Raw genomic sequence first — 27,858 nt, forward strand, 5'->3', positions numbered from 1 at the left:
AGTGATGGAGATTTGACAAGACATGCAGGACTCACTACATGCCAATTAAGTGTGTTATTCTTAGCAAAATACACAGTATACAAAACATTAAGGACACCTAATGTGGAGTTGCCGCCCCCCCCCCATTTGCCCTCAGATCTGCCTCAATTCGTCAGGGCATAGACTACAAGGTGTCAAGTGTTCCAGAAGGAGGCTGGCCCATGTTGACGCCAATGCTTCCCACAGTTGTGTCAAGTTGGCTGGATGTCCTTTGGGTGGTGGACCATTTTTTGATCCACGAGGGAAACTTGAATGGTCAGTCTGTCATGGGAAAAACAGCAAATGCACTTAATGTTTTGTACACGTGTACAGTTGAAGTCGGCAGTTTACATACACCTTAGCCAAATACATTTAATCTCAGTTTTCCACAATTCCTGACATTTAATCCTAGTAAAAATGCCCTGTTTTTGGTCAGTTAGGATCACCACTTTATTTTAAGAATGAGTAATGTCAGAACAATAGTAGAGAGAAATAAATAAAAGCTGAAGTAATTCATTTATCACATTCCCAGTGGGTCAGAAGTTTATATACACTCAATTAGTATTTGGTAGCATTGCCTTTAAATTGCTTAACTTCGATCAAACGTTTCGGGTAGCCTTCCACAAGCTTCCCACAAAAGGTTGGGTGAATTTTGACCCATTCCTCCTGACAGAGCTGGTGTAACTGAGTCAGGTTTGTAGGCCTCCTTGCTTGCACACGCCTTTTCAGTTCTGCCCACAAATTTTCTATGGGATTGAGGTCAGGGCTTTGTGATGGCCACTCCAATACCTTGACTTTGTTGTCCTTAAGCCAATTTGCCTCAACTTTGGAAGTATGCTTGGGGTCATTGTCCATTTGGAAGACCCATTTGCGACCAAGCTTTAACTTCCTGACTGATGTCTTGAGATGTTGCTTCAATATATCCACATAATTTACCTAGCTCATGATGCCATCTATTTTGTGAAGTGCACCAGTCCCTCCTGCAGTAAAGCACCCCCACAACATGATGCTGCCACACCCGTGCTTCACAGTTGGGATGGTGTTCTTCGGCTTGCAAGCCGCCCTCCCCCTTTTTCCTCCTAACATAACGATGGTCATTATGGCCAAACAGTTCTATTTTGTTTCATCAGACCAGAGAACATTTCTCCATTTCTCCAAAAAGTACGATCTTTGTCCCCATGTGCAGTTGCAAACCGTAGTCTGGCTTTTTTAATGGCGGTTTTGGAGCAGTGGCTTCTTCCTTGCTGAGAGGCCTTTCAGGTTATGTCAATATAAGACTTGTTTTACTATGGATATAATACTTTTGTACCTGTTTCCTCCAGCATCTTCACATCGTCACAAGGTCCTTTGCTGCTGTTCTGGGATTGATTTGCACTTTTCGCACCAAAGTACATTCATCTCTAAGAGACAGAACGTGTCTCCTTCCTGAGGGGTATGACGGCTGCGTGGTCCCATGGTGTTTATACTTGCGTACTATTGCTTGTACAGATGAACGTGGTACCTTCAGGCGTTTGGAAATTGTCCCAAGGATGAATCAGACTTGTGGAGGTCTACAAAAAAGGTCTACACAGACTTGTGGAGGTCTTGGCTGTTTTATTTTGATTTTCCCATGATGTCAAGCAAAGAGGCACTGAGTTTGAAGGTAGGCCTTGAAATACATCCACAGGTACACCTCCAATTGACTCAAATGACATCAATTAGCCTATCAGAAGCTTCTAAAGCCATGACATTTTCTGGAATTTTCCAAGCTGTTTAAAGGCACAGTCAATTTAGTGTATGTAAACTTCGGACCCACTGGAATTGTGATACAGTGAATTATAAGTGAAATAATCTGTCTGTAAACAATTGTTGGAAAAATTACTTGTGTCATGCACACAGTAGATGTCCTAACCAACTTGCCAAAACTATAGTTTGTTAACAAGAAAAACTCGTTTTAATGACTCCAACCTGAGTCTATGTAAACTTCTGAATGCAACTGTATATAATATCTATGAAATAATATTTCAGGGTTTTTTACTCATGCACCCAAAGGCTGTTGTCCCCAACTGCATGCCAGTATGTTGCAATAATAGCAAGACACTCACTGGGAGTCAGTTCTGTACATGAACCTTTGTACTTCCATATACTTCCCATGTCAGCATCCCTCACCCTTGGTTTGATCAATGGATTACAGCCCTTGAAGTCAGAGATTATTTTTTACCCTTGAGGCATGAGTAACGGTCTTTCACCTTTAATCCCAGAGAGGGTGAGGTGTAAAGATCAGTTACAGTCAGAAACTCCATATCTCCTGTTTTGCTTTCTAAACACATGGGAAGGTTTTGGAGGTGACGAGGAGTCTCGTATTATACAGCAGAAGGAGTTAATCAACCATCTCGAGCTATACAACCTTTGTTGTCATCAAACTCACGCGTGAATTCTGATTTGCTGCTCCAATCGTGAACGATTCATTTAGCCGGTTTAGAATAGAACAGGAATCCTCCCTGGTGCGAGTGGCGGACAGACAGTCATGCAGATACACTGTTAGTAGGGCGACACCGGACTACCGGATAACGATGAGCGATATTTCATGATAATCAACCAATTAACAAAATAATAAATAGGTAGCTAGGTAGGTAACGTGAACCGCGGTGTTTTCCGCATTAATGTAAAGATGGCGAGAGTGCTCTATAACTTGCTCATGTTTACAATCGGACTCACGCTGAGGATCCGAGTTTTGGGTTATTGGTCGTTGATATACGGTTATTGTGCCCTTTGCACTGCCGTAGCGCTGCTGAAACTTTGGTGGAACATAATTTTAAGGCCGTCAACAACCTTCCAGTGGGGAATTCGCGAAACACCCCCTGCATGCCTGAACGACACGTCCTTGGGAACGCACTGTTATGTTAGAATAAAGGTAAAGTACCGCAGGTGAAAATACGACTATTTGGGATTGGGAAATAGCCTTTTGTGTTCATGAGAGGTCTGCATAGGTCATTTTGTTTGCGCCTAGCTTGCCTGTAGCGTTGAAATCAGAAATAAATCAAAATAGGCCTTCAGGCTACATGCAAATCGTGGGCGCATATGTTTATTTTTGGGGGCATTTCAGAGAAACGTTATGCAGGTATAAGATGTTCAGTGTCGGTAGGCTACTGTTATTAATTTCTGCGCTCAACTCTGAGGTAGTGCTGAAAAGAGCTCCATTAGGAGCAGCAGCAGCAGCAGCAGCAGTTATATTATCCTGTTGTGATTCGTGACAAATATCACGATTTCATGTGAGTACGGAGAATGGAGGTATGCTAAACTGTAAATTCTCCTTTTTTTTTTTTTTTTAAGTATTTATTTATGAAGACAATATCCCTCGTAGGATTCACATAGCATAAAATGCATACTCATAATAAGAATGTGACAGTTCAGCTGTAAGAATAATATATGTTACTTGAAATCCAAAGTAACTGTGGGATTTAACTTGGTCAGTAAGTAACCTAGCTACATTTTGCCAGAATAAACTTGAGCTGTGTATCTGGGGATTTTAGGATACTGTGATGTTGTTAAATCAGAAATGAGATACTGAAAAAATATGGCTTGGTTGTAGAATCGAAGGACCATTTGAGAGTTTGAGTGATGAAGGATGGACAGAGGATCTCGAAATCCCTGAGCAACAAAACTTGGATGAACATAAACTAATGTTTTTTTTCTTCTGGCAATTGTGCTGATATTATGTGCCAAATGTTAAGACAACAAATGGCCCATTTGCGATTTTGACTTGATTTCAATAGGCATAGGCTACAGATCAAAATCTGGGTTTATGAATGTAATTACATTTTGCCATGGTTTTCTTGGATAAAGGCAGGTAACCTATAGCCCCTGATAGGCCTACATCTCAATTCAGATAGTCTACAGTAGCCTAGACAATATGTAGGTAAGATGTAAACTGAACGATTTAGCAGCTTGCTTAGTTCAAATTAACAGACTCATTTATTCAACATGAATAGCGAGGTGATTAAGAGTGCTTGTGTTTCCCAAAAGCCTGCTGGAATAGGCTACTGAGGATGGGGGGGGGGGGGTCATAATTTCAATCACTGAATTAAATATTATGTATATGAACTGAATATGCTTGTCAACAACAGCCAGTGTTTATTTTTTAGAATTGGTTTTACCTGTAGCCTAATCTGGCTGCTGTTACTGTCAATCTAATGCGTTCCAACAACTGATAGGCAATTGTGATAGAGCTTTGATTATTTCCAATTTAATCAACTTAAAATGTCCATGAATAACTGCATAATAACACAAGGCTACAACAACAATAAACTGAAGTTAAAGGATCTTTATTAAATTGGTTTGCCAGCCTCCAGGTAGGCTACAGAAGTTGAACAAATTGATTTGCAATGACTCCAGTGATGGTAGACTACAACGACATATAAATTAATACACTAGTTGATGGCCAACAGAGGCAAATGTATAATTCTTCACATTTAGCCTAATATCAGTTTCATTGAGGACCTCCCCACCACTCACTCAGCAACAGCCTGCCTCACTGCCTGACAGTCAGAAGCAAGTCACAGTGAAATATATATACTTTTAAGACAAATTGAATCAAATGTGTTTGGTCACATACACATATTTAGCAGATGTTATTGCAGGTGTAGAGAAATGTCATTGTGGCCACGGGGCAACTTAGAAATAGCCCAAAAACCTGCAACCCATGACAAATACATTTTCACCCACAACATTGTTTTCAAAGTAGCCCAATTTGGTGGGAAAACCGTGAACATTGCAACACTGACCACAGTGCATTGGCTGGAGGTGGGACTTACAACGAGCAAGTGATAGAGAATGTCTCTGATTGGTTAGAAATGGAAGGGTGATTGACTGAGGAGATGTTAGGCATTCTAACTAAAGGGACAAACTAGAGATGTATAGAGACTTACCATGACTGACTGCATGGCCATTTTTAAAGCCGCCCCAAAATGTGTTGTATAGAGTTGCACTCAATAACAAAGGGCAGCAAGGGATGACATGAAGACTTGTGGTCATCCAGCGAGGCAGAGACGTAAACCAGACGGGCGACTGGTCCAACAGATGTCCTGTCTCTTGGTGCAGCTGGCTGCCTCGTCACAAAGGTGCTTGAGGTCACCAGATCAGGGCGTGTGACATGGCGGGAGCCAGTTTAGGCTGTAAGGCTGTTCTAGAAGATGGGAGAAACAGGATGCAGTGAAGGCTTGTAAGGCCCCCCAGCAGAGGAGCAGGAGTCATCTTGACCCCCGGCATGGTGTCAACTGAGGACACCAGGACTGGAGACATCAGGGCTGCAGTGGCAGAGCTCGGCAAGGACCCTGGGACTGGATACTTTGGTGACTGGATCCACAAAGCAGCAATGGGTGGTGGCCACCGGACAGTCCGGACACAGGCAGAGGGACCAGGTGAAGGCCCCGGATCAGGAGGTCAGGCTGCAGCAGGAAGATCAGACAAGGCCCCGGGACTGCAGATGGCAAGGTCACAGGTATCAACAAAGGTTTCAGGACCGGAGATCGCAGGGCCGTAGCAGAGCTCAACGAGAGCCTCCGAACTGAAGATGGCGATCCCGCCCGTCAGCGACAGGAGAGGCCCCCAGGACGGGCTGAAGTCGGCTGGATCTCCACAACAGTAAGGGGCAGCGATTTCAGGATAGCAGCCAGCCAGAACCCCACGTCAGCTACAGGAGAGGGCTGCGCGTCAGGAACTGAGATCAACTGGATTCCCACAGCGGCAATAGTCAGAGATCTCAGGACAGGAGACAGCTGCACACCTAAAAGAGAGTGAGAAAAATACCCAAAGGTGGGAGAATCTGGAACCCTGGTGCAGGAGAAACTGACTGATTGTTGCCCAGAGCTGTTGACTTGAGCCTGACAGAGCTAGTGATTTGGGGCCTGACTGGGCTACAGACTGTGAGCTATGGGATGTCATATCTATCAGGACAGAAAGCACGGGGCCTACTGGGAGAGTTTGGGTTAAATGTGGAAGATCCATTTCGGTTGAATGCATTGTTAGGCAACTGAATAGGTATCCCCTTTCCCTAGGTGATCAGGGAACTGAGGGCTAAGATGCTCTGGACCCTCTGAGGCTATTGACCGAGGACCTAGTAGGGCAGAGGGTGAGGTTTCTCCTACGACAGGATACTGAACACCTCGGTCTCCCAAGGCAGGAGCTAGAGGGACACAGTTCGGAGGGACTAGCAAGAATCCCAAGGCTAAGACCAGCAGGGACTGTAAGCATTTCACTGTAAGGTCTACCTGTTGTATTCAGCGCACGTGACAAATAAACTTTGATTTGACAGCAGACACAGACTGAGCTACTGCAGCAGAGACTGGAGGGGTTCCCAGGGAGGTGCAGGGAGACATCTTTGGACAGCAGCAGGCTGGACGTCGAAGGTAAGACTAGGCAGATCCCACCAGGAAGGGACGGGAAAGGTCTGAGTGGCAGGGCTGGACTTGGCGCCTACAGTGTTCCCGCATTATGGACCAACTGACATTCGGAGGTGTCAGATGGAGTAGGAGTAGGCTTCTCCCTCTGGGTGACTCTGGCAGCTCCTCCATACTTTGAGAAGTCTGTAGGTTTTCCTCCTCGACAACAGTCAGGGATGTGAGGATTTATCTTGGGTCCAGAACAGGGGTCTGCAAAACCTCTGTCATTGGAGACGGCGATGGCACCACTGGGTACCAGTTGAGACTGCGACAGGAGCTGATTGCGACAGTGAGCTCGGATAGCTCCTCTGTCCCTGGAGAAGACTGTAGAACCGCTGGACCTCATTCTGGTGCTTCTGTTGCATGACAATCTCTGAGATGATGTCTTGGACAGCTTGGTGGCACAAGTCCCTGTTCTCCCCCTCTGAGACTTCTTTCAGTTGTTAAAGGAGAGAACTGTTGAAAGGCTGGCTGAGCCGGTCATGTGACAACTGGCAGTGTCCGTCAGGTTCAGGTGGGTACTGGCGACATTGATTGGGTGGACTGTAGGAACCTTCCATCTTCCTGACTGCTTCAATAAGCTCATCAATCTCGTCACGCTGGCTGTGTAAACGCAGACAGCGTTGTCACTGGCGGTCCATGCTCTGCTCAACGCTAAAACTTGGTGCAACTTGTCTTCTGAGGAGAACTCACAGTGTCCACTTGTCTTCACCGCAACTCACTAGCTGGAAGTGGGACTTACAACGAGCAAGTGACAGAGAATGTCTCTGGTTGAAAAAAGAAGGGTGACTGATAGAGGTCGACCGATTATGATTTTTCAATGCCGATACTGATACCAATTATTGGAGGACCAAAAAAAGCCGATACCGATTAATCTGACGATTTTAGATTTTTTTTTAAAATGTACTTGTAATTATGACAATTACAACAATACTGAATGAATACTTATTTTAACTTAATATAATACATCAATAAAATCAATTTAGCCTCAAATAAATAATGAAACATGTTCAATTTGGTTTAAATAACGCAAAAACAAAGTGTTGGAGAAGAAAGTAAAAGTGCAATATGTGCAATTTAAGAAAGCTAACGTTTAAGTTCCTTGCTCAGAACATGAGAACATATGAAAGCTGGTGGTTCCTTTTAATATGAGTCTTCAATATTCCCAGGTAAGAAGTTTTAGGTTGTAGTTATTATAGGACTATTTCTCTCTATGCGATTTGTATTTCATATACCTTTGACTATTGGATGTTCTTATAGGCACTTTATTATTGCCAGTGTAACAGTATAGCTTCCATCCCTCTCCTCGCTCCTACCTGGGCTCGAACCAGGAACACATCGACAACAGCCACCCTCGAAGCAGCATTACCCATGCAGAGCAAGGGGAATAACTACTCCAAGTCTCAGAGAAAGTGCTGTTTGAAACGCTATTAGCGCGCACCCCGCTAACTAGCCATTTCACATCGGTTACACCAGCCTAATCTCGGGAGTTGATAGGCTTGAAGTCATAAACAGCGCAATGCTTGAAGCATTGCGAAGAGCTGCTGGCAAAATGCACGAAAGTGCTGTTTGAATGAATGCTTACGAGCCTGCTGGTGCCTACTATTGCTGTCAGACTGCTCTATCAAATCATAGACTTAATTATAACATAATAACACACAGTAATACGAGCCTTAGGTCATTAATATGGTCGAATCCGGAAACTATCATCTCAAAAACAAAATGTTTATTCTTTCAGGGAAATACCGAACCGTTCTGTATTTTATCTAACGGGTGACATCCATAAGTCTAAATATTCCTGTTACATTGCACAACCTTCAATGTTATGTCATAATTATGTAAAATTATGGCAAATTAGTTTGCAAAGAGCCAGGCGGCACAAACTGTTGCATATACCCTGACTCTGCGTGCAATGAACGCAAGAGAAGTGACACAATTTCACCTGGTTAATATTTCCTGCTAACCTGGATTTCTTTTAGCTAAATATGCAGGTTTAAAAATATATACTTCTGTATATTGATTTTAAGAAAGGCATTGTTTATGGTTAGGTACACATTGGAGCAACGACAGTCCTTTTTCGCGAATGCGCACTGCATCGATTATATGCAACGCAGGACACGCTAGATAAACTATTAATATCATCAACCATGTGTAGTTATAACTAGTGATTATGATTGATTGATTGTTTTTTATAAGGTAAGTTTAATGCTAGCTAGCAACTTACCTTGGCTTCTTACTGCATTCGCGTAACAGGCGGGCTCCTCGTGAGGCAGGTGGTTAGAGAGTTGGACTAGTTAACCGTAAGGTTGCAAGATTGAATTCCTGAGCTGACAAGGTAAAAATCTGTCGTTCTGCCCCTGAACAAGGCAGTTAACACACTGTTCCTAGGCCGTCATTGAAAATAAGAATGCGTTCTTAACTGACTTGCCTAGTTAAATAAAGATTAAATAAAGTTTTTTTTTTAAATCGGCGTCCAAAATTACCGATTTCCGATTGTTATGCAAACTTGAAACCGGCCTTAATTAATTGGCTATTCCAATTAATCGGTCAACCTCTAGTGACTGACTAATGGGCTGTTGGGCATTCTGACTAAAATGACAAGCTAGAGGGCATGGACACATACCATAACTGACTGCTTGGCTGTTTTTACAGATACAGTAAACTACAAGTCCATGCAGATGAACAAAAACCGAAGAAATGAATTTGCACTTTACTCAATGGTTTGACCATAAAAATAACCTATTCTACAAACCATTAAAACATGCATTTACAATAATTTGAATAAAATTGGCTATAAATGTCATTGACAGATTTCATAATATACAGAATGCTTCATACTGGAATGACCAGAAGGCAGGCCAGCGCTGTGTTTATGCGATGGCCCTGCTCTGTCCCTGTTCTCTCCCTGTTTTACAGTGCCATAACGCACACAGCGATGTTTGAGGATGATAGGTTTATGTCACAGAGAGTAGACAGTATCTTCGTCCTAAATTACACCATATTCCTTACATAGTGCACTATATATGGAATAGGGTGAATGCAACTAAGTTGCTCTGGATAACAGCTTCTACTAAAATACTAATTTGGGGCGCAGCCAGAGAGCAGACAGTAACAGCCTACGTGATAGAGGGCAGGGAAGTGATGACACGATATTATAGTGTGTCCCTGGTGACTGACTGACTGATCTGTCCTCTGTCTTTATTCTCAGGAGTCTGGTCTGAGGTTTCACTATGTTGCTGCTGGAGAGCGAGGGAAACCACTCATGCTGTTTTTGCATGGCTTCCCAGAGTTCTGGTAAGACTTCTAGACTACACACTGCATCTACACATTATATACACATATGGGGCCTGTGTCCCAACCAGGACACAGATTAAGCCTAGTCCTGAACTAATAGTCACTTTCAATAGAAATTCTTATTTTTTCTTGCTTTTTTGTCCAGGAATATCTAGTCTTAATATAGACCAAACTATTATATTGGTATTGCCTGTCAAGTCAAGTTTTGTTCTTTTTATTTGTGTTTTTTATAGTTAGAAAGCATTTTTGAAAGGAGCTCTGTTGTAAACTAACCAACCAGGTCCCCCTTGAATCACCGACCCCTTATAGTAGCCCACTGCTGTATCAACCTCATACAGTGCCTTGCGAAAGTATTCGGCCCCCTTGAACTTTGCGACCTTTTGCCACATTTCAGGCTTCAAACATAAAGATATAAAACTGTATTTTTTTGTGAAGAATCAACAACAAGTGGGACACAATCATGAAATGGAACGACATTTATTGGATATTTCAAACTTCTTTAACAAATCAAAAACTGAAATTGGGCGTGCAAAATTATTCAGCCCCCTTAAGTTAATACTTTGTAGCGCCACCTTTTGCTGCAATTACAGCTGTAAGTCGCTTGGGGTATGTCTCTATCAGTTTTGCACATCGAGAGACTGAAATTTTTTCCCATTCCTCCTTGCAAAACAGCTCGAGCTCAGTGAGGTTGGATGGAGAGCATTTGTGAACAGCAGTTTTCAGTTCTTTCCACAGATTCTCGATTGGATTCAGGTCTGGACTTTGACTTGGCCATTCTAACACCTGGATATGTTTATTTTTGAACCATTCCATTGTAGATTTTGCTTTATGTTTTGGATCATTGTCTTGTTGGAAGACAAATCTCCGTCCCAGTCTCAGGTCTTTTGCAGACTCCATCAGGTTTTCTTCCAGAATGGTCCTGTATTTGGCTCCATCCATCTTCCCATCAATTTTAACCATCTTCCCTGTCCCTGCTGAAGAAAAGCAGGCCCAAACCATGATGCTGCCACCACCATGTTTGACAGCGGGGATGGTGTGTTCAGCTGTGTTGCTTTTACGCCAAACATAACGTTTTGCATTGTTGCCAAAAAGTTCAATTTTGGTTTCATCTGACCAGAGCACCTTCTTCCACATGTTTGGTGTGTCTCCCAGGTGGCTTGTGGCAACTTTAAACGACACTTTTTATGGATATCTTTAAGAAATGGCTTTCTTCTTGCCACTCTTCCATAAAGGCCAGATTTGTGCAATATACGACTGATTGTTGTCCTATGGACAGAGTCTCCCACCTCAGCTGTAGATCTCTACAGTTCATCCAGAGTGATCATGGGCCTCTTGGCTGCATCTCTGATCAGTCTTCTCCTTGTATGAGCTGAAAGTTTAGAGGGACAGCCAGGTCTTGGTAGATTTGCAGTGGTCTGATACTCCTTCCATTTCAATATTATCGCTTGCACAGTGCTCCTTGGGATGTTTAAAGCTTGGGAAATATTTTTGTATCCAAATCCGGCTTTAAACTTCTTCACAACAGTATCTCGGACCTGCCTGGTGTGTTCCTTGTTCTTCATGATGCTCTCTGCACTTTTAACGGACCTCTGAGACTATCGCAGTGCAGGTGCATTTATACGGAGACTTGATTACACACAGGTGGATTGTAATTTATCATCATTAGTCATTTAGGTCAACATTGGATCATTCAGAGATCCTCACTGAACTTCTGGAGAGAGTTTGCTGCACTGAAAGTAAAGGGGCTGAATAATTTTGCACACCCAATTTTTCCGTTTTTGATTTGTTAAAAAAGTTTGAAATATCCAATAAATGTCGTTCCACTTCATGATTGTGTCCCACTTGTTGTTGATTCTTCACAAAAAAATACAGTTTTATATCTTTATGTTTGAAGCCTGAAATGTGGCAAAAGGTCTCAAAGTTCAAGGGGGCCGAATACTTTCGCAAGGCACTGTACAATAGTATTCTATCGTGGGTGTCCTATCAAAAACACATATTTTGACCAATGAGTAAAATAATATGTTATGTAGATACTCCTCTAAGAAAATCAATGGTCCAAACCACATGTCTCTATCATAATCGGGTCAAAGGTTATTGGAGTTTTTACCCTTGTAGGATGGCTGAGATTAGGGTGACTAAATCAATGGCCAGAGGTGGAGAAACAAGTGGTCCAAAGTCTGGAAAATAGCTTTGCGTCAGCTAGGCTGGATGCTCTGTGAGAGACAAACTGACACGCTCACCGTTGAACTCGTCTTCTTTCTTCTTGAATCCGGAGGACATAAAACAACGAGGTAAGATGGATATCGATTTTGAGACATGACATGTAGTATTTTCATATTTTAGTATGCGCTTTTTATATTAATGTACAATTCCTTTGTGAAATGTCAACGGAGCACTGAGCGTACCAGACGCTTTTTATTTTCAAAGCCTTTTATATTTAATTTTGCTCGTGTGATGTTAATTTTACGTTTTTTTGCGACCCGCGGACAGAACTTTGCAGAAGACGTTAAATCCTCGAAAGTCACTGCGAGAAGCGGTACCGTTAGCGCTCTGTCAAACAGAGCTCGGTGCTTATTATCGGATGTATTATCTAAACGAAATCTGACTTTTCTGATATAATGATATGTTACAGAAAGACCCCACTGAACGATTCAGAACATGAAGAATCATATTTGTCTTGGTAAAATTCCATCTGGGCAGAGTGAGTGGACACCCTACTCTATTATGTAACCAACGCTTTGACCTCTTCTCTACTGTACATTGTTACTGCATCATAAGAACGTATCTTGCTCCCAGGCAGACTAAATAACTTTTTTGCCCGCTTTGAGGACAATACAGTGCCACTGACACGGCCTGCAACGAAAACATGCGGTCTCTCCTTCACTGCAGCCGAGGTGAGTAAGACATTTAAACGTCTTAACCCTCGCAAGGCTGCAGGCCCAGACGGCATCCCCAGCCGCGCCCTCAGAGCATGCGCAGACCAGCTGGCCGGTGTGTTTACGGACATATTCAATCAATCCCTATACCAGTCTGCTGTTCCCACATGCTTCAAGAGGGCCACCATTGTTCCTGTTCCCAAGAAAGCTAAGGTAACTGAGCTAAACGACTACCGCCCCGTAGCACTCACATCCGTCATCATGAAGTGCTTTGAGAGACTAGTCAAGGACCATATCACCTCCACCCTACCTGACACCCTAGACCCACTCCAATTTGCTTACCGCCCAAATAGGTCCACAGACGATGCAATCTCAACCACACTGCACACTGCCCTAACCCATCTGGACAAGAGGAATACCTATGTGAGAATGCTGTTCATCGACTACAGCTCGGCATTCAACACCATAGTACCCTCCAAGCTCGTCATCAAGCTCGAGACCCTGGGTCTCGACCCCGCCCTGTGCAACTGGGTACTGGACTTCCTGACGGGCCGCCCCCAGGTGGTGAGGGTAGGCAACAACATCTCCTCCCCGCTGATCCTCAACACTGGGGCCCCACAAGGGTGCGTTCTGAGCCCTCTCCTGTACTCCCTGTTCACCCACGACTGCGTGGCCACGCACGCCTCCAACTCAATCATCAAGTTTGCGGACGACACAACAGTGGTAGGCTTGATTACCAACAACGACGAGACGGCCTACAGGGAGGAGGTGAGGGCCCTCGGAGTGTGGTGTCAGGAAAATAACCTCACACTCAACAAAACTAAGGAGATGATTGTGGACTTCAGGAAACAGCAGAGGGAACACCCCCCTATCCACATCGATGGAACAGTAGTGGAGAGGGTAGCAAGTTTTAAGTTCCTCGGCATACACATCACAGACAAACTGAATTGGTCCACTCACACAGACAGCATCGTGAAGAAGGCGCAGCAGCGCCTCTTCAACCTCAGGAGGCTGAAGAAATTTGGCTTGTCACCAAAAGCACTCACAAACTTCTACAGATGCACAATCGAGAGCATCCTGGCGGGCTGTATCACCGCCTGGTATGGCAACTGCACCGCCCTCAACCGTAAGGCTCTCCAGAGGGTAGTGAGGTCTGCACAACGCATCACCGGGGGCAAACTACCTGCCCTCCAGGACACCTACACCACCCGATGTCACAGGAAGGCCATAAAGATCATCAAGGACATCAACCACCCGAGCCACTGCCTGTTCACCCCGCTATCATCCAGAAGGCGAGGTCAGTACAGGTGCATCAAAGCTGGGACCGAGAGACTGAAAAACAGCTTCTATCTCAAGGCCATCAGACTGTTAAACAGCCATCACTAACACGGAGTGGCTGCTGCCAACACACTGACACTGACTCAACTCCAGCCACTTTAATAATGGGAATTGATGGGAAATGATGTAAATATATCACTAGCCACTTTAAACAATGCTACCTTATATAATGTTACTTACCCTAAATTATTCATCTCATATGCATACGTATATACTGTACTCTATATCATCGACTGTATCCTTATGTAATACATGTATCACTAGCCACTTTAAACTATGCCACTTTGTTTACATACTCATCTCATTTGTACATACTGTACTCGATACCATCTACTGTATCTTGCCTATGCTGCTCTGTACCATCACTCATTCATATATCCTTATGTACATATTCTTTATCCCCTTACACTGTGTACAAGACAGTCGTTTTGGAATTGTTAGTTAGATTACTTGTTATTACTGCATTGTCGGAACTAGAAGCACAAGCATTTCGCTACACTCGCATTAACATCTGCTAACCATGTGTATGTGACAAATAAAATTTGATTTGATTTCTTAGTTGAAGTCTTCGTATGGCCTGTATGGCTCAGTTGGTAGAGCCTGGTGCTTGCACTGGCAGGGTTGTCGGTTTGATTCCCGCGCCACCCAGTTGTAAAATGTATGCACACGTGACTAAGTTGCTTTGGATAAAAGTGTCTGCTAAATGGCATATATGTTATACAGTGAGCTCTAAAAGTATTAGGAAAGTGACACATATTTTGATGTTTTGGCTTTGTACTCCAGCATTTTGGATTTGAATTGATACAATGACTAAGATTAAAGTGCAGACTGGACATTTTCATTTGAGGGTGTTTTCATCCATATCGATTGAACCGTTTTGAAATTACAGCACTTTTTGTACATAGTCCTCCCATTTTTGGGACCAAAAGTATTGAGACAAATTCATTGATGTTTATTAAAGTCGTCAAAAGTTTAGTATTTGGTCCCCGATTCCAACAGTGGCATGCAATGATTACGTCAAGTTTGTGACTACAAAGTTTGTTTTGGTTGTGTTTCAGATTATTTTGTGCCCAATAGAAATGAATGGTCAATAATGTATTGTATAATTTTGTCATCACTTTTATTGTAAATAAAAGTTTCTAAACACTTCTACATTCATTTGGATGCAACCAAGATTACAGATAGTTCTGAATGGATAGTTAATAATAATGAGTGAGAAAGTTAGACACACAAATATCATAGCCGCCCCCACAAATGCTAATCTCCCCTGTTATTGTAGTGGTGAGAGGTTAGCATGTCTTGTGGATATGATATTTGTGTGTATAAATATAATTCCCCCAAGACATGCTAACCTCTCACCATTACCATAACAGGGGAGTTTAGCATTAATAAACCTTTAACCACTTTAATACACAAGTGAATTTGTCCCCAATACCTTTGGTCTCCTGAAACGGGGGGGGGGACGACTATGTACAAAACGTTCTGTAATTTCTAAACGGTTCACCCGATTTGTTGGATGCAAATTAAATTGTATCATTTCCAATCCAAAGTGCTGGAGTACAGAGCCAAAACAACAATACATTTGTCTCTGTCCCAAAACTTTTGGAGCTCACTGTGTATTATTAATGAACGCTGCCTCACTGCCCATCTACTGTACAGGAATTCATGATGAACTCTGAGTGTATCCCAAATAGCACCCTATTCCGTATATAGTGCACTACTTTTGACCAGAGCCCTATGGGCACTGGCCTTTTGGGACACGACCTCTATCTCTCTTTTCCTAGCTGGACAGAAAGACTATTTTACACTTACAACTTCCCCCTCTCAATTATTTCAGTGTTGAAAAAGTGCTAAACCACAGCTTCCCATATCACTCTGAAGAGAGAGAGGGTCTTGGGTGCGGGGGGTTGCTGTTTGAGATGTGGTTATGTGGAGGAACTGGAAGTGCCTGTGTTTATTTTAAACTTCTATATTCTGAGAAGTTGGGTTTCTCTGTTCTCGAGGTGTGTCCCAAATGGCACCCTATTCCCTTGTGCACTACTTTTGACCAGGGCCCATAGGACTTTGGTCGAAAGTAGTGCACTATATAGGGAATAGGGTGTCATTTGGGACACCGCCCAGCTCTTATCCTGACTCATCAGAACCCCAGTCAGGCCTTGTGGTCCTCCTCTATAGGGCTTTCAGTTCAGAGGAGAATCGGCCTCCAGTCCACCTCAGACAAGATCTTCAACCAGAGAGCTTTTCCTCTCCGCTGTGATGACTGTGAGGATTAGAATCGGGGGGTGGGGGGACATATATTATACAAAGGTGACCTTCACTCAGTTTGGAAGGGAAGAAGGGAAACTGAGTGCCAGTTGAAAAAATATATATAAACTCTGTAGGTGTATTCAAGAGAGAAACGCGGTTTATCTGTGAGTGGTTTTTCAACTGTGCGCTCTACTGAATGTCGTCTCTTGATTGCAGTAGTGAAGATGGGGTTTAGTTATGAAATACTGTCCTGTGTGTGACCTTCCCCTGCCATCAAGACAAAGATGGTTCTCGTCTTAATCTCTCTCTCTCTCTCTCTCTCTCTCTCTCTCTCTCTCTCTCTCTCTCTCTCTCTCTCTCTCTCTCTCTCTCTCTCTCTCTCTCTCTCTCTCTCTCTCTCTCGTCTGTCCATCTGCCTCCAGGTTTTCCTGGCGCCACCAGCTGCGTGAGTTTAAGAGTGAGTTCCGTGTGGTGGCCGTTGACTTGCGAGGCTACGGGGAGTCTGACTTGCCGTCATCCACAGAGAGCTACCGCTTTGACTACCTGGTCACCGACGTCAAGGACATTGTGGAATACCTAGGTAAGAGGGGAGAGTGGACGAACACGTCTTATCTCTCTATCTTATATACATGTTTTCATTAGTTTAATTAGTTTATACACAAAGACATAAGGAGACAGGTGTATGTTGTATATATGATGGAAGATGAAACAAAACATGCCCACTCTGATTCAGGAACGAACACTTTAGGGACCATGACTAGGGTGACATGGCCTGGTGTCCTGAGCTGAGTCAAAGTTTCTCATTGTAGCTATACTGTGTGGATTGGACAGCCTGTGAACACCCCGTGGGCCCACAACACAGCAGGACATGACAGGCTTCCTCTGACTCATGTTGACTGACTATGGGTAGTCGTGCTGATACAGAATGCGCGCACACACACACACACACACACACACTACAGACCTGGCAGCACGGAGCACACTTACTCTGTGAAACAGGAAGCTTTCATAGACCTGGGGGCCTCTATGTAAGACCAGTGTCCCTCACCTTGTGTAAGGCTGATTTTTCAAATAGCAGTACAACTGTCAGTATTATTTGCTTCACATGGAAAATAACGGCAATTTTTACAACAAGATAAGCTATGGTCGCAGTATATTATATTCATCATGCAAGACTCCTGCCCAAAACATAATCTGTTAGACTTGCACACCAGACTGGCTCAGTTGTTTCCAATAACCTTCCTAAGAAGATGACTAATACGCTGAATAATCAGGCATCACATTGTTTTCACTGTACACTGCAGAACGATTGTTCTTCTTCAGGAGGTATATCTTGGCAAGAAGGCTCGGCTGATGGAAGGCTCGGCTGATGGAAGGCTCGGCTGATGGAAGGCTCGGCTGATGGAAGGCTTGGCTGATGGAAGGCCAGTGAAATGGTCCTGGTCACGCGCACTCAGACTCTCCTCCATCTCTCCTCAGGTTACAACAGATGTTACCTGGTCGGCCATGATTGGGGAGGAACCATCGCTTGGCTGTTCGCCATCCACTACCCCGAGATGGTGACCAAACTCATCGTCTTAAACTGCCCCCATCCATCTGTCTTCACTGGTAGGTCATTGTCCATGCAGGCCCAGCCAATAAGTGACATATACAGCCACTTAGGGCCCTGCAGCTGCTAGAAAGTCCTCAACCCCCCAAAAAGACCTGGTTAGGGTACCTCTGCATTCACTGGTATGGGACCGAACTACCCCCACCCTTCTGTATGCACTAGTATGTCATCACAATCCAAACTCAGAGTCTTAAACTGCCCAAATCCCTCTGTGTTCACTGGTACGTCCTACCATCCCTCTGTGTTCACTGGTACGTCCTACCATCCCTCTGTGTTCACTGGTACGTCCTACCATCCCTCTGCGTTCACTGGTACGTCCTACCATCCCTCTGTGTTCACTGGTACGTCCTACCATCCCTCTGTGTTCACTGGTACGTCCTACCATCCCTCTGTGTTCACTGGTACGTCCTACCATCCCTCTGTGTTCACTGGTACGTCCTACCATCCCTCTGTGTTCACTGGTACGTCCTACCATCCCTCTGTGTTCACTGGTACGTCCTACCATCCCTCTGTGTTCACTGGTACGTCCTACCATCCCTCTGCGTTCACTGGTACGTCCTACCATCCCTCTGCGTTCACTGGTACGTCCTACCATCCCTCTGTGTTCACTGGTACGTCCTACCATCCCTCTGTGTTCACTGGTACGTCCTACCATCCCTCTGTGTTCACTGGTACGTCCTACCATCCCTCTGTGTTCACTGGTACGTCCTACCATCCCTCTGTGTTCACTGGTACGTCCTACCATCCCTCTGTGTTCACTGGTACGTCCTACCATCCCTCGGTGTTCAAGTTGAAGTTTCAACTTTAGTGCCTCAGAGGGAAATTTGTTTTGCAGCAATAGTCAAACATAAAAGCCATAACAAAATACATTGACAAATGACATGGACTACATAGGTGAATACATAGGTGGGTACACTGAATGCAATAGACTTAATACACCAATCGACTAGTCCCTGACCACGTCATTGTCCTGAACTGCCCCCATCCCTCACTGATACGTCATCACCAGCCACCATCCTTAGATAAACAACAGATGAAACGACCTACTGTGTGTCACTAGTACAATTACTAGTTCAATATAAATGGAGAGAAACCTCTTCCTCCTTGTGCTAATTAGAGAAAAATATGTTTGGCTCTGGGGTTATTACCATGATTACCATCTTTAATTATAAGGTGTTATAACCTCGAAGTGTTTACTCCATTCATCTAGTAGCTCCTCAGTCTCCTTCCTTAAGGGGGAGATGGAGGAGGTAATTATAGAGTAATGCTTTAACATGTAGTTGGAGCAGCTGGGCTGGAGGAGAGGACATGGGTGAAGAGGATACAGTGCATTCGGAAAGTATTCAGACGCCTTGACCTTTTCCACATGTTCTTACGCTGCAGCCTTTTACTCTAAAATTGATTAAATCGTGCTTTTCCTCATCAATCTACACACAATACCCCATTATGACAAAGCAAAAACAGGTTTGTATAAGTTTTTGCATGTGTGTTAAAAATGGAAATATTACATTTGCATAAATATTCAAACCCTTTACTCAGTACTTTGTTGAAGCACCTTTTGCAGCGATTACAGCTTTGAGTCTTCTTTGGTATGACGCTACAAGCTTTGCACACCTGTATTTGGGGGAGTTTCTCCCATTCTTCTCTGCAGATCCTCTCAAGCTCTGTCAGGTTGGATGGGGAGCGTCGCTGCACAGCTATTTTTAGGTATTTCCAGAGATCGGGTTCAAGTCCGGGCACTGGCTGGGCCACTCAAGGACATTTAGAGACTTGTCCCGAAGCCACTCCTGTATTGTCTTGGCTGTGTGCTTAGGGTCGTTGTCCTGCTGGAAGGTGAACCTTCGCCTCAGTCAGGTCCTGAGCGCACTGGACCTTCAATGCTGCAGAAATGTTTTGGTACCCTTCCCCAGATCTGTGCCTCAACACAATCCTGTCTCGGAACTGTACGGACAATTCCTTCGACATCATGGCTTGGTTTTTGCTCTGACATGCACTGTCGACTGTGTTACCTTATATAGACAGGTGTGCCTTTTCAAATCATGTCCAATCAATTGAATTTACCACAAGTGGACTCCAATCAAGTTGTAGAAACATCTCAAGGATTATCATTGGAAACAGGATGACAAACTCAATTTTGAGTCTCATAGCAAAGGGTCTGAATACTTATGTAAATAAGGTATTTCTGTTTTTAGCAACAAAAAAAAACACATTTTAAACCCTTTTTTGGCTTTGTCATTATGGGGTATTGTGTGTAGATGAGGGGGGGAAAGTATTTAATCAATTTTAGAGTAAGGCTGTAATGCAACAAAATGTGGAAAAAGTCAAGGGGTCTGAATACTTTCCGAATGCATTGCACTGTAGAGTGGACGTCACTGACCGACAGCCCATCCACAGCCCTTCTCTGTCCCTTGCAAATGCACTGTGCCGCATTTGTGTCTTGCCTAAATTGCACACTTGCAAGATGCCAACGTCCATACTTGCATATCATACATGCCAAAACCCTTGCTTCATTCTAAGTGTTGTGCAAATGTATATTTTGGAACTCCTTACTCTTGATTTCTTCTCATCCTCTTTTATTGATGTTGCATTCTTTCCCTTCTCTTCTGTTCTTCTCTCCTGTTCTCCTCTTTCTACCTCTATTCTCTCCGTCTCTCTTCTCTACGCTCCGCTCTCCTCCATGTTTCCAGATTATGCCCTGCGTCATCCCAGCCAGCTGCTGAAATCCAGCTACTTCTTCTTCTTCCAGCTGCCTCGCTTCCCAGAGCTCATGCTCTCAATCAATGATTTTAAGGTGATGTGTGTGTGTGGTGTGTGTGTGTGTGTGTGTGTGTGTGTGTGTGTGTGTGTGTGTGTGGAGGGGTAATGGTTGTGATGGCTGTTTCTCAAGGAGTCTGTGTATGGCAACAATTTATGGATTGCAGCTGTGATTTCATTGTAAATGGAGCAAAAAATATTTGCTACAATTGTTTTTTTGTTATTGGCGAAAACACGATTGTTCTTCCTGGTAGCTATCATTAATAGACAAATCTAACAATTATTGACTGTGCAAGACAGAAGGTGATCAAATTGATCAGGCCTAATAACTAAATAAATAATGCATTCACATTTTTTCTTTGTTACAAATTATAGGGAGAGTAACAGCAGTAAATCATTGTGTTGTGCCTAAGTCCTTCTCATTTGAGTGTAGGTCATCTCGCAGTAGTCAACACAACGACCATCCCATTTATAGTAACTGATCGTCTGATCTGTATTACTGTGATGGTGACATAAGGGACCTTGTCTGTGAGTGCCATCCAGATCAAATCACACCTTGAGCGCATCCACACACACACACACACACACACACACACACACACACAGTTACTCACCCACCTAGTGTGTCTTTCTGTCCCCTCTGTATTATAGGCGCTGAAGGGCCTGTTCACCAGCCGTAGTACAGGGATTGGGAGGAAGGGTCGGTGGCTCACTTCAGAGGACATGGAGGCTTATCTCTACGCCTTCTCCCAGCCAGGGGCCCTGACCGGGGCCCTCAACTACTACAGGAATGTCTTCAGGTGAGGAAGATGATGAAATGATTCATTAGTGAGCTCTGTATTAGGATGTCTCCTGTGGGCATCCATACTTATGTAGGACATGCACAATGTGAACATGTCGAAGCTGACCATTGTTGTTTTGCCTCTTCATTTTACCACAAGCGCCCTCTAAAAATGTCAATCATTACTGCCCTCTTGTGTTGGAAATGATATCATCTGATACAATAGTATTGTACTTTCAACGAGTTCCTCTTGTGAAAACTCAGTGGTCTATATAATAAGTCCCCTCACTTGCCAGTGGTACAGCAGTCTGGGAATCAGATGCACGATGAGAAATAATTGGTCTTTGGAAGAATGTATTCTGTTTTTTGGTTTGTTTGTTTGTTTTCTATTTGTCTTTGACTCATTACAGGAGTCAACTTGTCAATGTAATTTCTCTCTGGCTCTTTCTCTCACACACACACACTGTCTTGTATAACTAACCTTATGGGGATACACAATTCAGTCCCATTCAAAATCCTAGTTTCCCTAACCCTTACATTAACCCAAACTTTATCCTTAACATTAACCCTAGCTCCTAACCCTATTCCATAATACTAACCTTAACCGTAAACCTAACCCTAGCTCCTAACCCTATACCTAATACTAACCTTAACCGTAAACCTAACCCTAGCTCCTAACCCTATACCTAATACTAACCTTAACCGTAAACCTAACCCTAGCTCCTAACCCTATACCTAATACTAACCTTAACCGTAAACCCCCTAGAAATAGCATTTGACCTTGTGGGGACTTTTGTTCATTTACTATTCGTGTGGGGACTTCTTGTCCCCAAAAGTATAGTTAAGCACGTCCACACGCACGTCCACACCACACTGACCCATACAAACACACACAACATCAGAGAGTGCATGTTCTTGACATGGGAACTCAACTTGCATGGCTGACTTCACCATCTGCTCTCCTTCCTTAAAGCAGCCAGTCAGTGTCTCTCAAAACAGAACCGAATATTTTGTTCTGCTCAGGGATTTTATAATAAGGATGTCACTGACTTTATTATGAATTAGTCTGAGAAATGTGTTCTATATATAAATGAATCAATTAGCCTCTCCAGAGATTACAACATAGGTTACAAGCACGTACACTACCGTTCAAAAGTTTGGGGTCACTTAGAAATGTCCTTGTTTTTGAAAGAAAAGCAAATGTTTTGTCCATTTAAAATAACATCAAGTTGATCAAAAATACAGAGTAGACATTTTTTATGTTGAAAATGACTATTGTAGCTGAAAACGGCTGATTTTTTTAATGGAATATCTACATAGGGGTACAGAGGCCCATTATCATCAACCATCACGCCTGTGTTCCAATGGCACACATATGTCAGAGTCAAGGCCCGCGGGCCACATCCGGCCCGCAAGAAGGTTTTTTACGGCCCCTGGGATGATCTTGATTTATTATTAGAACCGGCCCGCAGCAAGCCGGCAGCCCGCAGATCTTTTACACGCACCAATACTACATTTCCCACAATGCAAAGGTGACGCACCGAGCAGTAGGCTGCTTCATTTCAATATTTATTGGCACAGCAGTCGTCAGCATCACAGTAAAATTAACTTTCAGATACCCATCAAAAATGGCAAAACGGAAGGTGGATACTGAGAACCGGGGGTTTCAAACAAGGTGGGAGTCGGAGTATATGTTCACGAAGGTAGCTGGAAAACCTGTGTGTCTTCTGTGTGGAGAAAGTGTGGCGGTACTGAAAGAGTATAATCTGAGACGACATTATGAAACGAAACACGCGGACAAAAACAAGAATATGGACATGGAACAAAGGCTACAAAAGGCAGAGGAATTAAAACGAGGCCTCAAATCTCGACAGGCTCTGTTCAAAAAAGCCAAATCACAAGGCCAGGCTGCTGTCAAGGCCAGTTTTATTTTGGCAGAAGAGATCGCTAAATCAGCCCGGCCATTTACGGAGGGGGATTTCATCAAAAACTGCATGATTAAAGTTTGTGACGAAGTTTGCCCAGAAAAAAGGCAACTCTTTTTAAATGTGAGTCTGAGCAGAAACACCATTGCCGAGAGAGTAGACCAGTTGTCCATCAATCTAAAAGAGCAGCTTGTGAAAAAGGGAAAAGATTTTATTGCATATTCCTTGGCTGTGGATGAGAGCACCGACATTTCTGACATTGCCCAGTTGTCAATTTTCATCCGCGGAGTGGACTCCAACCTAAGCGTGACAGAGGAGTTTTTGGCTTTACGTCCTATGCATGGCACAACTACGGGGCATGATTTGTATGAAGAGGTGTCAAGATGTGTAAATGAGATGGAGCTGCCTTGGGAAAAACTTGTGGGTTTGACAACCGACGGAGCACCTGCGATGTGTGGACACAGGAGCGGACTGGTGGCGAAGATACGGGAAAAGATGCAAGAGGAAAACGCGACAGGTGAGCTGACAGCTTATCATTGTATCATACACCAGGAAGCGTTGTGCGGTAAAGCCTTGAAAATGGAGCATGTAATGAGCATCATCACGCGCACAGTTAACTTTATCAGAGCCAAAGGTTTGAATCACCGCCAGTTCAAGGCATTTCTGACGGAGTTAGAAACGGAGCATGGTGATTTGCCTTATCACACAGAGGTGCGATGGCTAAGCCAGGGAAAGGTGCTTCAAAGATGTTTCGAGCTTCGTGAGGAGATTTGTCTGTTCTTGGACAGCAAAGGGAAAGACACAACACAACTCCGAGACGAAATGTTTCTGTGTGAAATGGCTTTTCTGTGTGACATTACGAGTCATCTGAATGCAATAAACTTGCAGCTGCAGGGTCGGGATCGTGTCATCTCTGATATGTACAGTACAGTGAAGGCATTTAAAACCAAACTGACTCTGTGGGAGACGCAGATGCGGAAAGAAAATTTGAGCCACTTTCCCAGCTGCCAGACCATGAAAGAGAAGCTCTCTACCAGTGCGTTCCCGAGCACACAGTTGGCTGATAAAATAGGTATGCTTGCCGCTGACTTTCGACGCCGATTTGCTGACTTTGAAGCACAAAAAAGCAGGTTGGAACTGCTCGGTAACCCATTTGCTGTTGACGTGGAAAGCTCACCACCAAACCTCCAAATGGAGTTGATTGACCTCCAATGCAATGATGCACTGAGGGCAAAATATGCGGCAGTGGGTGCTGCGGAGTTCGCCCGTTTCCTCCCCGGCACAATGCCCCAGCTGCGCATCCAGGCTGCTCAAACGTTGTCTATGTTTGGCAGCACATACCTGTGTGAACAACTGTTTTCTTTGATGAACCTGAACAAAACATCACACAGAAGTCGACTTACTGCTGAACACCTCCACTCAATTCTGAGGATTTCTTCAGCTCAGAGCCTTACCCCGAACATTGATGAACTTGTGGAAAAGATGGGACACCACCAAGTATCACCCTCAACCTCAAACAAGTGAACATTACTGTGCAATCACATATTTAGAGTTTTTACTCAGTTCAAGTTTAAAAGTTAAAATTTAATATTTGTTTTCACTGCATGTTACTTCTCCTTAAACAAAGTGTTGTTTTTGATTAATAGATTTTTGCACTTTATTTTTTTGTATTTCAATCCAATTATATTTTAAAAATATTTCAGTTGAGTGGATGATAGAAAATTGCTATTATTGTTTTTTCTTTGAAGTAAATTTAGCCCACTTTTGCTAAAATAGAAAATATAGTCTACTGATGGTGCCTTGAATACCGGTTTCTTTCATTTAATGTTCATGTTATGGGGATATTTATATAAAGGAAATTTGTCTTTTGTGTCTGTTGAAAATTAAAGATTACTGACAGAGCCATAAGAAAATATTGCTTTATTTATCTGATCATATTGTAATATATTTGTTAGGTTTTCAGTAGGTTCAATTAGGTTCACTAGACTATATGCGTCATTTAAAAATTTTTCAATGAACATTCGAACAGTCCGGCCCTCGTCTTGTAGCTGATTTTTTTATTTGGCCCTCCGTCCATTTGACTTTGACACCCCTGCAATGGCACGTTGTCTTAGCTAATCCAAGTTTATCATTTTAAAAGGCTAATTGATCATTAGAAAACCCTTTTGCAATTATGTTAGCACAGCTGAAAACTGTAGTTCTGATTAAAGAAGCAATAAAACTGGCCTCCTTTAGACTAGTTGAGTATCTGGAGCGTCAGCATTTGTGAACACAGGAGTGATGGTTGCTGATAATGGGCCTCTGTGCGCCTATGTAGATATTCCATTAAAAAAAATCTGCCGTTTCCAGCTACAGGATTCATTTACAACATTAACAATGTCTACACTGTGTTTCTGATCAATTTGATGTTATTTTAATGGACAAAATATGTGCTTTTCTTTCAGAAACCAGGACATTTCTAAGTGACCCCAAACTTTTGAACGTATGTGGTGTATGTTTAAAGCATGAACATATAGTACTGTGGGCGAGGCCTACATCACATGATTTGAAGGTCCGCGTTGAACCAGTTTTCTGGTTCTCAGATGCTTTTCAGTTTATTTCCTGAATTTACTTAAATGGAATTGACCTCAACCCATATAAGGTCTATTGTTAATACTCTCCACAGCTCCCTCCCACTGAGCCAGAATGATGTCAAGTCTCCAGTGTTGTTGTTGTGGGGTGAGAGGGATGCCTTCCTGGAGCAGGAGATGGCTGAGGCATGCAGGGTCTACATCCGGAACCACTTCCGACTCAACATCATCTCTGGAGCCAGCCACTGGCTACAGCAGGACCAGCCTGACATCGTCAACACACTAATTTGGACCTTCCTCAAAGAGGGAGAGGGGCGCAAAACGCACAGGAACTGAATCTAGCTAGGTTTGCATCCCAAATGGCACTCTATTCCCTTTATAGTGCACTACTTTTGACCAGGGCCCGGGTCAAAAGTAGTGCACTATATAGGGGAATAGGGTGCCATTTGGGATGTAATCCTAGAACGAGGCCTCCTCCCTCTCTCCGTCACTCCCTCCCACCCTCTGTCCCCACCAGCCACTCCTACCACTGGAAGCCTAGAATATGCCTGTGAAAAACCAACCAACATAACGATAATGCAATCATTCTTTAAATCTTTACACATTTCAGCTATTTTTTAAGATGTCAAAAGTGAAAGAGGAAAAAAGCACATTTTATTGAGAGGACACTGAGTAGTACAGTAGTATGTTTGACGCATATTAAATACGTTTCTGCACATGACATCCGCCTTAAAGTTTGTAGGTTACAACATTACAAATGTGTGGCAAAATCTCCTTCTGAGTTTGTATTGTGTGGTGCCTTTTAATGTAATGTTGTATAATGTTTTGCAGCGTTGTAAAGTTGTGCCATGTCTTCTGAGGTTGAGCTGTGGCATTTGTCTGCTGTATGTGTCACTGGATTGCTCCTCTCACAATCCTTTGGGATCCCTCTTGTCCCACACCTTGTCTTCGTCCCAAATGGCACCCAATTCCCTATTTAGTGCACACTTGTACAGGGAACAGGGTGTCATTTGGGACGAAGACCCTCTCTATCAGGTAGTGTTGTCTTACTGAAAATATTATTTTTGTAAAAAAAAAGAATGTTTGTTCAGTTTTGAGAATGTTGTTCATTATGAGATTCATGTATAGAACAACAGTGACGGTTAAATATTGTACACTTTTTTTTTTGTTTGTATCTATTCCTTTCTCTGAAATCCACTGAGCCAGGTCTGCACCATTTTTGTTTTTTAAGCAGCAAATAAACTATCATGTGAAGCCTGGGGAGCCATTATCAATCTTTTCAACTGACAGTCCTGACCTACAGATTTACAAATGGACAGATACAACCTGTCCTAATTTGCATGCCTGCTGTCATGCTATGTCATTATACTAGAACAGTGGTTCCCAAACTTTTTATAGTCCCGTACCCCTTCAAACATTCAACCTCCAGCTGCGTACCCCCTCTACCACCAGGGTCAGTGCACTCTCAAATGTTTTTTTGCCATCATTGAAAGCCTGCCACACACACACACACACTATATGATACATTTATGAAACACAAGAATGAGCGTGAGTTTTTGTCACAACCCGGCTTGTGGAAAGTGGCAAAGAGCTCTTATAGGACCAGGGCACAAATAATAATAGAATAATAATCAATCATTTTGCTCTTATTTAACCATCTTACATACACAACTTTATTTGTTAATTGAAAATTGTGAATCACAATTTTATTTGGCGTACCCCCGACGGCATTGGGAATACCTGTACTAGAACATGATTATAGTTATGGAGCATAGCTTGGTTCATGCCACGTTCAGAACGACTGGGAACTCAGGAAAATGACGAGGTCAAATCATGACGTCAGTGTTCCTCAGGTAGGAAAGACAGCTCTAGAAAGAGTTCTGGGTTTCCTAGTTGCAATTCCGAGTTGGATGACGGTTCAAATCGATTTTCCCAAACGATAATGTCTGGAGTGGAATAGTTTCAAACACGTGGTTTACATGTGTTTAATGCCATTTGCTATGTTCCAGACATTATTATGAGCCTTT

The 27,858-nt window shown here is 43.3% G+C and overlaps 1 protein-coding gene across 2 annotated transcripts; it reads left to right on the forward strand.

Annotated features, from left to right (window-relative positions):
- Positions 1–663: 663 nt before the first annotated feature.
- LOC110521714 (epoxide hydrolase 4) lies at positions 664–27,085 on the forward strand. 2 transcript variants are annotated; one of them, XM_036969207.2, is made up of 7 exons: positions 664–2,911; positions 9,646–9,731; positions 16,615–16,772; positions 17,672–17,800; positions 20,489–20,592; positions 21,207–21,355; positions 25,927–27,085. In XM_036969207.2, the coding sequence occupies exons 1-7, from the start codon at positions 2,669–2,671 to the stop codon at positions 26,165–26,167; spliced, it is 1,110 nt and encodes a 369-aa protein (XP_036825102.1). In that variant the 5' UTR covers positions 664–2,668; the 3' UTR covers positions 26,168–27,085. The 2 variants fall into 2 exon arrangements, with proteins under 2 accessions (XP_036825102.1, XP_090088008.1); XM_090231882.1 differs by lacking the exons at positions 664–2,911; positions 9,646–9,731 and adding an exon at positions 11,837–12,022.
- The last annotated feature ends 773 nt before the right edge of the window (positions 27,086–27,858 follow it).

Source organism: Oncorhynchus mykiss, chromosome 4 (genome assembly GCF_057628025.1).
Source record: "Oncorhynchus mykiss isolate SJ-2025 chromosome 4, ASM5762802v1, whole genome shotgun sequence".
Lineage (NCBI taxonomy): Eukaryota > Metazoa > Chordata > Actinopteri > Salmoniformes > Salmonidae > Oncorhynchus > Oncorhynchus mykiss.